The sequence below is a fragment of the Ochotona princeps genome, chromosome 3 (genome assembly GCF_030435755.1).
Source record: "Ochotona princeps isolate mOchPri1 chromosome 3, mOchPri1.hap1, whole genome shotgun sequence".
NCBI classification, from domain to species: domain Eukaryota; kingdom Metazoa; phylum Chordata; class Mammalia; order Lagomorpha; family Ochotonidae; genus Ochotona; species Ochotona princeps.
This window is the reverse complement of record NC_080834.1, coordinates 74,004,882-74,021,286: the sequence shown is the minus strand read 5'-3', so window position 1 is coordinate 74,021,286 and position 16,405 is coordinate 74,004,882. Positions and strand designations below refer to the sequence as shown.

Below are 16,405 nucleotides of genomic sequence, written 5' to 3'. Positions count from 1 at the left end.
GAAAGATGTGGACTGGGTGATTCAGTGTTCTATTTGAAAGGCCTTGTCCATCTTGTGACTCGCAGCCACATTTTTGAAGACGTTTTTCAAGCAGGCCATATACCCAAAGGGTTGCAGAAGCCTGCACGCGGTGCCCTGGAGAACCAAGCTCAGTAACATCGCTGGGAGGGATGGCCCTGCTCACCACATTTAAAGCTGTTTACCACCGAGAATGGAACTTGTTCCATTAACCCTACGCTGACAATGAAAACACTGAAAAACAAAGTGTGAAAGAAGGAAGTGCAGCCCGCCAACGGAGCGCAGCTCGCTCGCTGGGGGAAGAGTGGGTTGCAGCTCCTGCCGCAGGGCCTGGCCCCAGGGTGGCGCCCCTGGGCTCGCTGACCTCAGCCTGAGGGTACAAGATCCCCAAACAAGGGTATGCATTCGGCGCGGTGAGAGTGGTGAATAAGCCCTGGGGCGCGCTGGCTGGCTTAGGGACCCGCTGGCTTAGGGACCCGAGGAGGAAGCGGCAGAACCCTTAGGCTGGTAGGGGCTGCGGCTCCCAGGTCGCAGTGCGCAGCGCCTGGCGTCCCGAAGCGTGAGGGTGGCAGTGAAGCCTGGGGAAGAAACGTGGAGGGTGGACCGTGAGTCTCCGGGGAGACGCGGCACGATGACTTGGACCGGGTGGGGAGGTGGGAGCGGCGCGAAGGAACCCGCCAGCCCCGCGCGCCACGCCCAGGCGCGGGCTGTGGGCTGCGGCGCAGTGGGCAGCACCAGGGACCCAACCCCCGGCGCGGGGAGGGCGGCGCGGCGCGGGGCGGGGCGGAGCGGGAGTGCGTGGCGCGCGCGTGCGGGGGAGCGGCGGCGGCGGGAGCGAGCGTGCGCGCGGCCGGGCTGCCTGGGCTGCTGGTGGTGCCTGTGACTGTTGGCGGCGGCCGGTCTTGCATGCGAGGAGGCGGCAGCGGCTTCTCCAGACACCTGCGGCGGCGGCGACCCCCGGTGGCGCGGAGATGTGGCCTTTGGTGGCGGCGCTGTTGCTGGGCTCGGCGTGCTGCGGTGAGTGGCTTCTGGGTCCCAGCCCTGGCTTGTGTCTGTCTGCGTCCCTGCGGGCGCCCCCGCAAACCGTGGGAGATGTACCCGGGCCGCCCGGGGGAGCCCGCCAAGGGTGGTCGGGGGGCCCTTGGAGTGCAGATATGGAAGAGCTCCCGGGGAACCGGGCTCGCCTTCCTTTCTCTCTCTCTCTCTTTCTCTCCCTCTGTCTCTCTCTTTCTCCTCTCTCTCTGTCTCTCTCTCTCTCTTTGATTCCGTTCCCTCCCCTCCCCCGTGAGTGAGAGGGGGCTCCTTCCCTCCCCCGCTCCCGCCCCGTTCACCACCTCTGAATGCGTGCGCCTCAGATGACTCCAAACGGCGCAGCTTGCGAAACCGAGCTGTAAGGAAGCCGTCGGAGGAGAGGGGGTGGCAGTGGTGGGGAGCCCCTGTTTCGCACCCGCTCCTCGGTACGTGGATGCTCCGGGGATTGGAGCATGGAGCCTGGGAGGGCCCCCTGGCCTCTGGAGGGGGAAGTGCGCTCTCTGGCCAAGTCAACCAGAGGGGATTTCTGCTACGTGCACACAGAGCGAAAGGGAAGCAAAGGAGAAGGTTAAGTTTCGTTTCCACCCGACGTTGAAGCAGGATAATCTTCTAGCCTTGTGTTTTCTGTTATCCTAAAATCAAGCTTCCTGGAAACTCTTTTCCTTCTCGTAACGCCCCACGCCCCAGCAGAGGGTTTTAAAACCACATTCCAGATTGCATCTTAAAGTTTCCCCTCTCTGTGTGGGCAACCGGTTTATAAAGTTACCCATATTTTGCCTGAAAAATGAAGACAATAACCTCAGGTTAAAACACACGTGCTGCACAGTGGGATTTGGTGTCTTTCAGCACCGAAAGAATTTTGCCCTCTGCCCCCAGAGCTTCTGGAATCCATTTCGCTTTTTCTCTTTATTTTTCCTTTATTCTTTCTTTTTGTTTGTTTTTGTTTTTGAATGTGCTTCGTTTGTAAAAACTGAGGAAGCAATAAGGATTTTCTTGGGTCTGCACCGTCCGTCACTTCGTATGTAAGGAGCCTTTTGTGAACTTTGTCAGATTCAGAATTGAGTATAAGGACCAGGAAACGGAGGACGCTACCCTAGAGTGCTAAGTTAATTCGATTTTAAATTGATTAGCCTCGGTATGCCATTCATAAAGGTCTGACTTGGAGCTGTTTGCTAGATGCCTGCGCAGCACTGCCCCCTCCCCAAACCTCCTTGGAGGTTGGAGCTGGTGATAATCCAGACTTCTATTATCTAAATGGTTGATGTTCCCTGTCATGGTCTTTAGTATGCTTGTTGCCATCACGATCATTCACAGTAGCTAAAATAATTGCTGCTCTCAGATACCTGTTGTCTCATCAGAACCTTCCTAGCAAGCCAGGCATCAGTATGGAACGTAACATCACTAATTCAGACCATCCACTGCAAGACTCAGCAGTGTAGCATGAAGTGTGAACCCTGCACTAGTTAGGGACAGGGAGCCTATTTTCAGGTAGATTAGAGAGGGCCGTTGGAATGGTACTTGAGAGATAAGAATTCTGTTAGATATTCTTACAGAATGGTTCAGATTCATGTTCATTAGAGCTCATTTTATACATAGTTCCTACAGCCTCGTAGTAGTCACAATTTATGGCATGTTATTGTACTTACTAACCTAAAAAAAAAGGCAAGCATCATATACTTGTGTTAAGTGTTGAATATGAAACAGGAAGTTTTTGTTTCTCATAAGATAAAATGGGTGTTTGTATGCTTAACATGTAGCTTCAAGAGGCCCTGTAGCAAGAGATGTTAACAGTCTCTGAACACAGTGAGATGTAGACCATAGGTTGGGGAGGCAGAAGGTAGCCTGTCGAGTGAGGAGTGCATGGCTTTGTACATTCATTTGTTCTCAAGTTTGATTTTGCTTTCATTTTCATTTCTGATGCACTGTAATCAGAGACCATTTCCTGGTATCTACGACAGTTTTAGTGACCTTTGTGAAAAAAATATGATTTGATATTCTTTTCATTCAGTCTCAGACCAACTTCAAGCCATTATGATCTACAAGATGTGGACACAATTATTATGCTCCTTTCTTGCCCCTACTTCCCATTTAGGAGTGCCAGTTGTGTTCATTAACTAGTAAAAAGCAAAACAAAAGCAGAAAGAAAAACCTTAAATTAGTGACAGTATGCTTAGTGGTTGAATGATTTTTCTTCTTTCAAAGAGGGTCTTTTAAATTAGAGGTATCCATGATAACATTTTTAGAAATGCATATTATTTTTGTTGTCTAAGTCTAGTAACGCTTTGACTTTTTAAAATAAAAAAAATTTTTTTTGTAAGGAGTATATTATGTCTAAACACAAGATACTATCCTGTGAAGGAAATGCACACTTATACGTCCTTATTTATGGGGCCAAGACAGTGTGTTAAAGCATTATGCTAAATGTCAACCCTTAGGACGCTTGCTCATGCTGTCGTCTCTGTTTTGGCAGATGTCTTTGGTTTTCTACTCAGTTGCTAAAGGAGATTTCAAAGAGCAGGTTCTAAAGATGAAAAATAGATGCTTTGCTCTAAAATTGATAAATGTTCTAAATCTAATATAAATTATCAAAATGAAGTATATTTCTTACTGTGAATTCTGCCATGGTGACTCTAGGCATTGTTTTTAATATGGCATTTTTGGGGTGTGGTAAGATTTTCAGATAACCATTTAGCTGTTGTTTAGGTTTTTGGCTATTATAATTTTTTGTAGAGGACAAAACATCTTGTGTTTTTAAGTCTTACATCTTAGTCTAATTTAATGCACTCTTGGGTTATCAGAAAGTAACCTTCACTTGAATACTAGTACAAATATTTCTCTATGATATAAGAATAATGTATAGGATCAATTTGCTAACTTCCTACTAGTACTAAAGTAAAGGATACAGAGCATCCAGGAAACAATATTGATGTACCTGGACTAACAAAGTCTGGATCTTACCTTTTGGTGGTTACATAGAATTAAAACAGGAAGTAGAAACTTGAGAATTTCAGTCCCAATTTGTGAAGCAGATTCAGTCATCCCTCAGGCTTAAGGCTGAGATTAGGAGATTGTACATATTTGGATGTATACCTCACTCATGGTATAGGCAAGGCAAAGCGCTTTGCAAATGCCTTTTGCATTTCAAACAAGTATGAGCCTGTCCTGTGTGTGAATGTTGTAACACCTTCTTGGACATAGAGACAAACTTCAGACTGTATACCTCTTGGTCACTTAACGTATAGCTTAGAATATACACTTTTTAAAAAAATTTTTTTCTCAGTAGTAGAAAACATATTTTAAATACTACCAAGTTTAACCTGGATGTTACTGACTTTAACTTTCCTTGTCCCCACTAATTCTAGGCTGACTCCTTTCATTCATAGAAGGATATCCCCTTTCAAATCCAAGCATAGGGATTACTCTAAGAATTAAATAATTTGTAGATACTGCACTTTAACTTAGAACTTACGTTACAGTCTCCAGAGAAGCCGCAACCTACTACTAGAGCTCCTTTTTGAGCCTAATTCTATTGAGTTTATTTTATTTTGTTTTGTTTTATTCTATTCTATTTTTAAATTTTATGGTACAATTCCATAGGGCCTGGGATTCCCCCTCTCCCACCCCAAATTTCCACTCCCTGACTGATTTTCCCCATATTATTACAATACTATAGTCTTTCATAAGCACTCCTAAGTCCATCAGTCTGTTGTTTAAGTGTGTGCCGACATTGCTGGTACAGACAATGTCATATAGTCTAGCATCCCATTGTCTAGATATGTCCAATAGTTTAATTGGAGTCTATTCAGTTTTAAAACTGTAGATCTTCATTGCTTGGGTTAGATCTGATGGCAAAAACTGGTAGGATTCATTTCTGGCAGGCATCCTTCCTTTTGAGCTTTGCTCCATTTACTTCAGTGGCTGCTGGGCCTTCTCGCCCTATTCCTGAACATCCGTTATGAGTAGATGATTAGCTACCTACTCTACTGCAAAAAATAGTGGTGTGTGGTTTGTGCTTCCACAGCTTCCCTCCCACCATCACTAAACTAATCTCTAATGTTTTGTATTATTTTCCTTGAGCTAGTTCCTGAAGGACATGTATTCACCAATCAAAGGAAAGGATAACTTGTCTACTGCTCTCTCATGTCCAACATTCTTGGGGACCTCCACCATCTCTGTTCTGTCTTGTGCCTTAGACCATTCCTGCTTCCTTGGTTAATTTCTGTTACCTTGTAGACATGATTGGCTTTATGACTGTGCTTAAAAGAGAGAAGACTCCAGCAGAATTTTAAAATATCCCAGTTTCCCATGCTGTTAATTTTTGCATTCTCGTTGCCTTCTCAAACTGCCAAATTTATTGAAAAAACATCCTTACCACTTTTTTCTGATTCACTTTCCCTCAGCATCTGATCCCTCTAGTCAGTTGATATTGCTGCAGATAAAGATGCTAATGGTGTACTCTCCATTCAGAAATCTGTTTAGCCCATTAAACTTTACATCCTGTTTCACATTAGGACCCTCCCTTCATGTCCATAGTGGTATTCCTTGCTACCTCATTTGCTGATCTCACTTCATTGACTTTTTGCCCTTTAATGATTTCTTCCTTAATTATTGGTGCTCTTTAGGATTTTGTCCTCTGCCACCTGCTCTGTTTGCTTTGCAAGAATTATCTGGTCAATCATTTATGCTCACAATTTCAATTTCTAGCTATATTCTTGGTGGTTTTCAAGTCTTCATGAAAAGCTCTCATCTATATTCTTACATATGAATTTATACATTGCAGGATCTTTTGGACATCTTCATATCACTGTATTATAGATACTTTCATAGTTTGCCAAAGAAATATTCTCCCTGAATCATCAAGTCTGTTTACAATTAATCCATGAGCTGTCTAGTTAACAATGTTAGCTTTGCATTTACTTCTTTACTGTTTTGTCATCTTCAGGCCTTCTCACCAGTCATTTAGTCAAACTTACTTTTGTGTCTTAACAAATCAATCTCTCTCTCTCTCTGTGTCTCTCTCTATCCTCTTCCTTTCTACTCTTAATTCATCTTCCATATTGCTGTCAGTGTTGCTTTGTTTAATACAAATACGCCTAAGTGGTTTGCTATTGCTTATATTACCAGATTTGAATCGCTCTGTGTGACATTCCAGGAAGCCTTGATAGTATTTCTTAACCCTCTTTCCAGCCTCATGACAGCTCACCTGAATAGTTTTCTTCTTTGTTATCCATTTGCTTCATTCCTTTAGAAACATTGCTTGTTTATCTACAGAGCCCTTTCCATGCATTTATAGTCATCCTGTAAGACCCAGTTGAAACACCATATAGGAACATCACAGACACTTTCATGTGATTTTTTAGGCAAACTTCTATCCAGTCATGCAGTTGTCTTGAGTTTATTTTCATTGTAAAAATATGTATTTTATTTAATTTTATATATGGCTTCATGATTTTGTATTCAGATCTGTGAAAGAAACTGGAGGATTCTTTTGGAATATTTTGTAAGAACAATGAATTCTCTCCTATGTGCTGTTGAGATTTTTCTTTCCTTGTCATTCATACCTTAAACTTTTACGTTGAGAAAATATCCATTAAATCCTAATTTTTTGGCTCCTGGGGAACACAAATGAGACATTCATTATCATACTTTCTGAACTTAACATAGAGATCAGTGAAAGTAAAACAGCAATTGTAATGTATGATAATAAGTTATAGCACATGGACAGAGGGTAATGGAAACAATAAGGAGGGGACAAATGCAGTTAAGCGGTGGTACAGAAGGGCACTGAAACATCTCAGTTGTGCTTTACCCATAGAATAAATGTTAGCAAACTTTGGCTGCAATTTATTGAACACTTTTTATGTATGGGAAAGGTTGTCCAATAAGAGCTTCATATTCATTTAACTAATTCAGTCTTAACAGATGCTCTATGTGGTATGAACTGTCACTACCGACACTCTTTTCATAGATGATGAAGTTAAGGTCAGGAGATTCTCCAGCTATGAAATAATTGACCTGAGTCTTGAGCCAGGATATGACACCCAAGCATGTGCTTTAACTGTTTAAACTCTGTATAACTAATAATGAGTATAGGCTTCTTTCCACTGTAGGAACAACATGTGCCTAGCTATGGAATTGGTTTTTTTTTTAAGATTTATTCATTTTTTATTAGAAAGGCAAATATACAGAGAGGATGAGAGACAGAGAGGATGATTTTCTGTCCAGTAGTTCACTCCCCAAACTGCCGCAATGGTAGGAGCTGAGACAATCCAAAGCCAAGCCAGGAGCTTCTTCTGAGTCTTCCACGTGGGTGCATGGTTCCAAGTCTTTGGGCCATCCTCTACTGCTCTTCCAGGCCACAAGCAGGGAGCTGGATAGGAAGTGGGGCTGCTGGAATTTGAACCCGCATCCATATGGGATACTGGCGCGTTCAAGGCGAGGACCTTAACCACCACGCTATCGTGCTGGGCCTAGCCATGGAATTTTGAAAAAGGTCATTGTCACTGAAGCTCACTTTGGAAATGATGGGGTACAGAAGCGAGGCTAAAAGGATCTGGTTTGCGTTCCGTATTAGTATGCTTAGGATTTAGCTTGAAAAGGAGAAGAGTGGTATTACATTAGAGAAAGGCATGCACATTTGCAATTAGGGTAGTCCTTTTGGGAACTGTGGAAAGTACGTTGAAGCTGATGACGAAACATTGAGGTTAGAAATAGGGAACTTGTTAGGAGAGTGTGGCAGTAGTTCAGAGGAGAAAAAGATGACTATCTGATTCATTCATTCAGTGACGTTGGGTATAGGAACATTAAACAAATTGCACCTAGGAAAAGTTCTGCATCACTTAAAAGAAGGGGAAGATCTAGCATGATGTCCAGGCCCAAGTCTGGGCAACTGGTAGATAACAGAAAATACTTTAGGGAAGTGAAGATTTGGGTGGAGCAGAGAGGAGTAAATAAGTGTGTGGGCTTGTAAGTTTGAGATCACTGTCATAATCTAAGTAGAAATCACACGAATCAACTGTTTGTCCAAATCCTGCAGTTTAGAAAAAAGGTGAGTCTAGTTCAGTAAAAGAAACACTTGTGCAGGAGGGGTTAAGGAAGAGTACTTGGTCAGGGAGTGTGACTGGGAAGCCCTTAGCAACACAGAGCTTTAAATTGACAGAGGACAGAACAGGTCATTCAACTACCTCAGGCATATGTTAGCAGTGAAAAACTGGGCAAACAGAGACTCTATGGTGGACTATGTCAATCAGTGGATTCTTTAGCGACCTCATCATGCTTGGAATGGCAAGAGTGACAGCATTTCATAACTGTTGAACTACCAAAACCACTTGAGCAAGACCCTTGGAGCATGCCCCGCATCAGGGACCTGGGATGGGTGGGAGACTGGGTGGGGCTTCTCCCTTCATCTCCCCCTTTACCCCAGATACATGAAAAAGTCAATGCGGAAATAGTAGTCTTACCCACTATCCTGTAGCCCTTGAACCTTTTTGCCATAATTAACTATGTAAAGATTGTCAAAAATTAAACAAAACATAAAAAAACCTTCAAATTGATTGATGAATTTGAAAGCAGAAAAAAGACTTAGTATAGGTGGATAATGCAAGAAGAAATTCACCACCAGGAGGTCCTTAGAGGACAAGGGACACAGCACGAAAGTTGCTGTCCCCTGACTCTGGAACTATAGAGAAGTCAAGGCAGAAAATGAGAGGTGCATGTTTGATGTTCTACAAGAGCTTGCTGGTGATTTTGACAATAGCTATTGTAGTGAAAAGCAGGGTGAGAGGGATAGGACCTAGGTTACAAATATTTATATGGTGCATTAGAAATGAAGACATGCGTATATGAGTTGATTATCACTTTAGGATGCTAGAGAAGGAAAAACCAAGATGAGCTTCATTAGAGCTGGTAAATATTTCAAGCTTTTTTCTTTCTCATTTTTACTTTTTAGCCTATTTATATGAAGTGAACGTTTCATATATCTCACGGTACACACTTATGAGCATAGTGATACTTTCCATGCCATCCTCCTTCCTGCCCACATTCACTCTCCTTCCTAGTCTTCTCTGTCTTAATTTTCACAATGGTGTACTTTCTGTTCGCTTCACAGTCACAGTCTTAACACTCCATCAGGTGCAGGTTTCAATATCCAGCAAGCAGGAAAAACCCCACTGTTCCTCAAAAGTGTAGACAGACTCCAAATACTAATCATATCTAAAAATGTCAGTATCACTTAGGGTTAATTTGTTTTTTTTTTTTTTTTGTACTGTGTCAGTTCCCACGAATCAATTACTTCATAAATGCAGGATGTGGGTGACTGACTGATCATGGGGGGAGTCCCTGAAGAGATTGGTGGGTGTGGAGGCAGAAATGGAAATTAGCTCTCGGGTGAAGGGGTTCATTTCTGAAAATGGGGAAGCAGAAGGAAAAGTCCTGGGACTATTTGATTTGAAGTGAGATCCATAGGCGGGGAGTGTTGCAAATATCTCACTTCTGGGAAGGATTCAACCTGATTAAACAGGGAGGGAGTGTCAGCAGCTCTTTCGGAGAGTAGAGGACTGGAGGCCAAAGAGATTTCCATGGAACATGTGAAAACATGTAAGATTGGGAACTGGATCGGTGGTCACAGTGACAATCATCTGTTCCCTGGAAGCAAAAGAAATCTTGGAAATCTGGTGGAGTGATGACTTCTCTGCCCGTGCAGAGCAGAGTATTGTGTCCTTACAGATAACACTCAGAACCTTTGTCCTCAGATAAGCATTGTAAATTCCTACAAGAGAATCCCTACACTACTTAAGTCTTTTTTCTGTTGGTGTTTTTTGTTTGTTTCTGGTTTTTTTTTTTTTTTTTTTTTTTTTTTTTTTTTTTTTTTTTAGCCTTAGCACATTGCAGTTACAGTATCTCATTTTGGCAGATTTAACAAATACTTTTGACCGTACAAACCATTTTTTCCCATCTGCTTCCATCTGGTTTTTTTTTTTTTTTTTAATAATATAGTTTCTTCACATCCCATCACAACATTTCATGTCAGGTAATTCTTGACAAGTGTTGAGTTCTTTTTCAAACATATCTGTACCTGACTTGTATGTTATAACTGCAATGGATAAAACCATCTCTCACCTACGTAGTCATTTGGGTCCCTGGCCTGCATCTAAAGCCTGCGAGGTCCAGTATCTTTCCATTTCATATAGGATAATTTATTTGCTCAAATTTAACTGTAACGCTTTCATCAGTTTTAGTTCAATGTATCTCCTCATTCCTGGTTTTGACTACTATAAAAATATTTCATTTATTCAGAATTTTCTTATCCAAGTCAGTTACCTGTGTTCCATGTATATATTTGAAAGGCAGAGCTGAAGTGAGAGTGAGAAACAAGGGTGGGCGGGCAGAAAGAATGCTTCAAACAACTTCATCACTCGCCAAATGCCTGCTTCATTCTGGGCCCCCCAGTTTGTCAGAAGGGCCCCAAGTTCACATACTTCCTGCCAGGGTGCTGCCTGGAGAGCAGTAGCAGGCCTGTGTCTTAGGCAGGCACCTCGAGTGTCAGATTAGCACGCCACACCCAGTGCCCAACACTTTCTTTCCTATATTTGAGATCTTTCCTTCAGTTTTCTGTTTCATTGGTGATCAGCTGAGAAAAAAATTCAAATCAGATAATTTTACTGCTTAGTCATTTTTTTGGTACCTGTTTATGGAGGATAATATTGTAGTTGACAGCCGGAGTGATTTTTTTTACTGCCTTAATTTATTAATTATTAGTGCAAAGGTTGTTTAGATTATGGTTTATCCAGGACAGTTTTTCTTTGAATTTGACTGACAGTGTTTATTTTGCTTAAATTGCTAGTGCTATAAACAACAAGAATTGCAGTATGATTGGAGTTTTCTATATTTCTTAATAAATTCATTTTCTAAGCATAATTTAAGTGTGGAGGTGACGTGGTGCAGCTGGTTAAGCTGCTGTACAAGACAACTGGATCCTGTGTTAATTGCCTAGTTTAAGTCCCAGTTACTCTGCTTCTGATCCAGATTCCTGCCAGTGTGCCTGGGAGGAAGCTGATGATGGCCCAAATATTTGGGTTTCTGTCATCCATGTGGGAGGCCCAGCTGCAGTTCCTGGCTCCTGGCTTTGGTGTGGTCCAGCCCCAGCTGTCATGGGAATTTGAGGAGTAAACTAGTGGGTTGGAAATCTTTCTTTCTCAATTTATGTGTGTATGTCTGTCTCTTTTTCTCGGTCATTCTGTCTTCCCAACACATAAATCCTTGAAAAAAAAGGTGTAGAATGTTTTACCAACCACTTCTTTCCTCAGGAAAGCTGAGCTTTCACTTGTATGTTTCTTAAGAAAAGATAGTTTTTAAATCACCATACAAATACAATTTTAAGATTTTGTAAATGACTCACACAAATACAAAATGAGTATCAAAGATTGTATTTCACTCATTCATTAAAAAACAAGTCAGCAAGAAAGAAAAACATGTTTTTGTGAAATGAGAGGAATTGATGCAATAGGGCAATCAGGAATACTGAGATTTCTGATAGATTCAAAACTGGTCAATATCCTCAAGGCTGTAAAATGTAATTTTTTAGAATCTTATTTTCTTCTAGGTGGAAATCGATTACACACACAAAAAAATTATCTGTATCTCTGTGGTTACCAATCATTTGCATTACCATCAATTTCCTACAGCTTACAAACTGTAAAATAGCCCAGTGTCAGTAGAAGACACAGGGCCCTATAGAATAGGATAATCCAGAGGATCTGCTAGATAATGCCTAGCACTCCATTGAAAGGACAACGAGTCATCTTTTTGTCCATCATTCTTGCTTTCCTTTTAATTCCAACATTATTATCATCCTTTTACTCCCACCCTGTATAATGTAGTCTCTCCCTAAAACTGCTTCGTATCAGGGAAAACAATTTGCAATCCCAAGGTTTTGAGAAATTCAATAACAAGTCCATGATCTTCCTGGAGCTTCTATTTAGGGTGCTAAAAATGTAGCCAACAGAAAAAGAGAACTCTGGATATCTACAAGGTTGGGTCAGGCTACAAATTCACCAAACTAACATAATTTGTAGCAGTCAGAGAAGGTTCAGCTCTTTATCCTAAAATGTCATATTGCCTGGGTTTTAGTTTTTCCCCACATTTTAAGCGCTTGCCTGCATACCTGCATTTTGTACCTTTTGTCCTTGATAATCACCCAGTTCTGGGCCAAGTATCCTTTTTTGATCCTTTTACTTGCAAGGTAAGCCAAGGCATAGGAAAGTGTGTTACTTAAGCTCACATAACAACAACAAGAGGCAGAAATAGAATTTTTACTCAGGTATTTTTTAGTTCTCCATTTCATGTTCTCCCATACATCCTTGCAGTCTTTTCTTTGGGCATTTTTTGGATAATAACTGTGTTTTCAAAACAGTGAAATCCTATACCTCTGATTTTTTATTCTGATTTACATAGAAGGAAGAAATCTTAAGAATATAAAACTGTGTCACATAATGCAATGTAATAAAAAAAATGAAAGAGAAAAAAAGAAGAAAAAATAAATAAAATCTGCCAAGTTCAGCAAAATTATGCTTCCAAAAAAAAAAGAATAAACTATTTACAAAGTTGGTATTTTATTCATGTTTATTAGTGCTTTGCATTTTAAAAAAGGTTTATTTATTTTTATTAGAAAGACAGATTTACAGAGAGAAAGAGAGACAGAGAAAGGTCTTCCATCTACTAGTTCACTCCTGAAGTGGACACAATGACCAGAGCTGAGCTGATCTGAGGCCAAGAGCTTCTTCCAGGTCTCCACCCAGGTGCAGGGTCCCAAGGCTTTGGGCCATCCTCTACTGCTTTCCCAGCCACAAGCAGGGAGCTGGTAGGGAAATGGAGCAGCTGGGATATGAACCGGTGCCCATATGGGATCCTGGTACATGCAAGGCAAGGATTTAGCCACTAGACTATTGTGCCAGTGCTTTGCTGTTTGAGGTATACATCAACTAACTCTGTGGATGAAAGAGTTGAGAAGTGACAGAAGATTATGGAAGACAGTTAGAACTGCTCCACATTCTTGTGCTTGAGTTGTGAGTGGTTGTATTTACTTACTTATCCAACCACTCTATTATCAAGCAAAAAGATAGTTTATCTTATTGAGAAGAGTTGCTAAAATTATTTTCCTTAGCCATATCTGCACTCGGTTTTAATTTGTTCCTTGGGTTTTTGAATGATTTATGACTTCTTGGAGAAATAACTGTAATGAACATTTGAGAATGATTGTTCTGCAGATTCAGTGAAACCTTGAGAGTGGGAACATGCCATTCAGTTGTGTCTCATGCTCTGGTAAAGTTGCATACAAATGTCCTTTGCTATCTGTATTCTGCAGTGGGAAAATAGCCACGGAGAATGTTTTTTTCTTGTTAGTATTCTTAGGCTTTCCAGAGTACTGGAAAGATGTGATTTGATTCATCCGCTTTACTTTGTAAAGTACACAGATCCTACCACATTTTTGGGAAATGCAGCATGGGGTGAAGATGAATTTCTTATCATTTTAGCAACTTCCATTTAGAAGAAGGATATAGAAATTGAGACTGAATATAATTTTGGTTTGGTTCTCTGTTCAGCATTGTCCCATGGTATGAGCAATAGTTTTCTGCATATATTAGTAAGCAGAAATGATTATTTCAGAGCTTCAAAAGTCAAATGCTACACCTGCATGTTCTGTCACGGTTGCTAAATTTATTCCCAAGATACCTGTATACTTTGTATTACTGAAAGCAAATAAAGAAAAGTTACATTCTTGTGTATTAGCCATACAAGTTAGTACTGAAATGATTTGTTTCTGCTTTTTACTTGGGGAGTGGGCTTCACTGCTACACTGCTTAAGTAAACAGGTAAAGTATTTCTATTTGTAGTAAGGATTTATACTAAGATCATATAAAATTCTGTGACTAATAAAGTATTTTTGTTTTTATTTCCCAGGTTCAGCTCAGCTAATATTTAACAAAACCAAATCTGTAGATTTTACCTTTTGCAATGAAACTGTTGTCATCCCATGCTTTGTTATAAACGTGGAGGCCCAGAGCACTAAAGAAATGTTTGTCAAGTGGAAATTTAAAGGAAAATACGTTTTCATCTATGATGGAGGACAGAATAAGTCTACTGTAGCTGATAGTAACTTTTCAAGTGCAAAAATCGCAGTTTCGGAATTATTAAAAGGGGATGCCTCTTTGAAGATGGATAAGCGTGATGCCGTCCTAGGAAATTACACATGTGAAGTAACAGAATTAAGCAGAGAAGGTGAAACAACTGTGGATCTGAAATACCGTGTTGGTAAGTGCTATGGTTTGACTCTGATTTGTGACCTCTGAAATTCATGTTGCAATTTGGTCGCCTCTGTGGCAGTGTGGAGAGGTGCATCCTGTAAGAGATGATTAAATCATTAACAGGGAACAGTGCCTTTCTCAAGGGAATGGGTTAATTCTCCCAGGAGTGAGTCAGTTATCTCGAGTGGGTTGCACGATGACTCTCCTCGCCTAGTTTGCCTCATTCCCACACATTTGCTTCCCCTCCTGCCATTCTGCCAAGTTAAAACAGCACAGAGACCTCAACAGAGATGTAGCAGATGGGGTTCCTACTCCTGGATTTTCCAATCTTCAGAACCATAAGCTGAAATAAACTCTTTGTATTAAATCAACCAAGCTAGGGTTTTCTTTTAACAGCAGTAGAAGCCAGACTGAGACATTAAGACTTCTATAATAGCTTCCTTTTATTTGTTCCTCTACAATCTAATCCTGTTGGAAAGGGGGCAAAATATGGCTGGGAATGCCTTTGCATCAAAAAGTGTGTAATATGTAACATGTGTTGCAGGGTTTATCAGCTTTAAGATCACATGTTCTGTCATAGTTATCGTCCCTTTTTCACAGTAAAACTCGTTTAATGTTTTGTATTGGTATGTTGTATGTGTTTCAAATGTGTGGGAACTATTTTACTTGGGCTTGGCAGTTACCTGCTGCCATCAGAAATACTTTCTTTCACAATATTTTCAGGAATCTTTCAAATTATTTTTGGAATAATTTAATTTTTGTAGCCTTATATATGGATCAGTGGTTCGCAAATCCCGGCTATGTGCCCATTGGAAAGAATAGGTTGGCAGGAGAATCAAGAGATGCCTAGAAGCTTCTTGGGTGTAGTTGTACTTTGATGCGCATTTCCTTAGATGTGGGAGGGACAGTGATCTAATTTACTTTATTTGCAGTTCAGACTTATCAACAATGCTGTGCTTCTACTGTTTTTCACGGAAGTGTATTGGTGAGTTATACAAAGTAGTAACGTTAGCTGAAGTTAAGAAAAAAAGTCTGTTTTCATTCTATTTCTTGTCAGCCACACACAGACAGACAGACAGACACACATTCTGACCTTACATTTTGAAAGCTGTATTTAGAATAATCGGGCATGTTATTGATCTCGGGATTGACTACGCTTTGAGAACCTCTGCTCCAAATGGAATCAGATGGTTTGGTTGGATCCTCTCTTTGCCACCTACAACTCTAACTTTTAATGCTAGAAAATTCGTGTTGCTGGATTGGGAATGAGTGGTTAGTTTGATGAAACACGTTGCCATTGCTTAGGGTTGGGAAAGGAGAGATCTGAATCACAGGCCTTATTTAGCAATCTGATTTTCAGATCTGTGATCATGACCAGGTGCTTCACTGAGTCCACGTTTCCTCATATCCACAAGGGGGATGAAAATAGATGTTTGCATTTATATATTCTATCAAGTGTAACAAGAATTCATGTGCACAAGATCTTTGGAAACCAAAGTGTGTTTCCTGGAATGTTTCTGTAGTAAACTAGATTTCTAAGTTACTGTAGCTGGATGAGAGAGGACTGGACAGGGCATGGCTCAATAGGAAAGGAGGTCTAGAAAGGCTCTCTTGCTCATAAATCTCACTTAATGTTGTAACTTTTACCCCTGATGTTAAGATGGGCTAAAGAATCTTTGTTATTTTTTTATGTATGCCTTGTAGGAGAGCTCTATTCAGGCATGTGCACTAGAACTGACTAAAGTCAGATAACGTAATACCTAGTTGAAATTGTTCTATGGTCGTATGATCTCATGGGACTGAAAGAACAAGTCATGGGAAAGCAATGATTTGGAGGGTAGTGTAAGTCATTGAGAACACACTGGTAGCCAGAAGATAAAAAATGAAGATAACTGGAAAAGACATTTATAGGTTTTTGTGTGACATTTTCATCTTTGTTCTCAAAATATTGTTGAAAATATGAGCTATAGTTCCTATTTGGGTCATTAAAACAGGAACACATTATTTCATTATGAAGATATATAGAAAATGTCACCAGCAGTTTAAGATACTCG

The 16,405-nt window shown here is 40.8% G+C and overlaps 1 protein-coding gene across 5 annotated transcripts in view; it reads left to right on the top strand.

The window, feature by feature from the left end:
- The first annotated feature begins 673 nt into the window (after positions 1-673).
- The window catches only part of CD47 (CD47 molecule), a 49,329-nt gene continuing 33,597 nt past the window's right edge, over positions 674-16,405 (top strand). For all 5 annotated transcript variants that reach the window (XM_058661839.1, XM_012929233.2, XM_058661838.1 and 2 more), the window contains exons 1-2: positions 674-1,035; positions 14,008-14,358. In XM_058661839.1, coding sequence (XP_058517822.1) covers positions 990-1,035; positions 14,008-14,358 — 397 coding nt within the window. In that variant the 5' untranslated portion in view covers positions 674-989. The remainder of the gene's footprint in view (positions 1,036-14,007; positions 14,359-16,405) is intronic.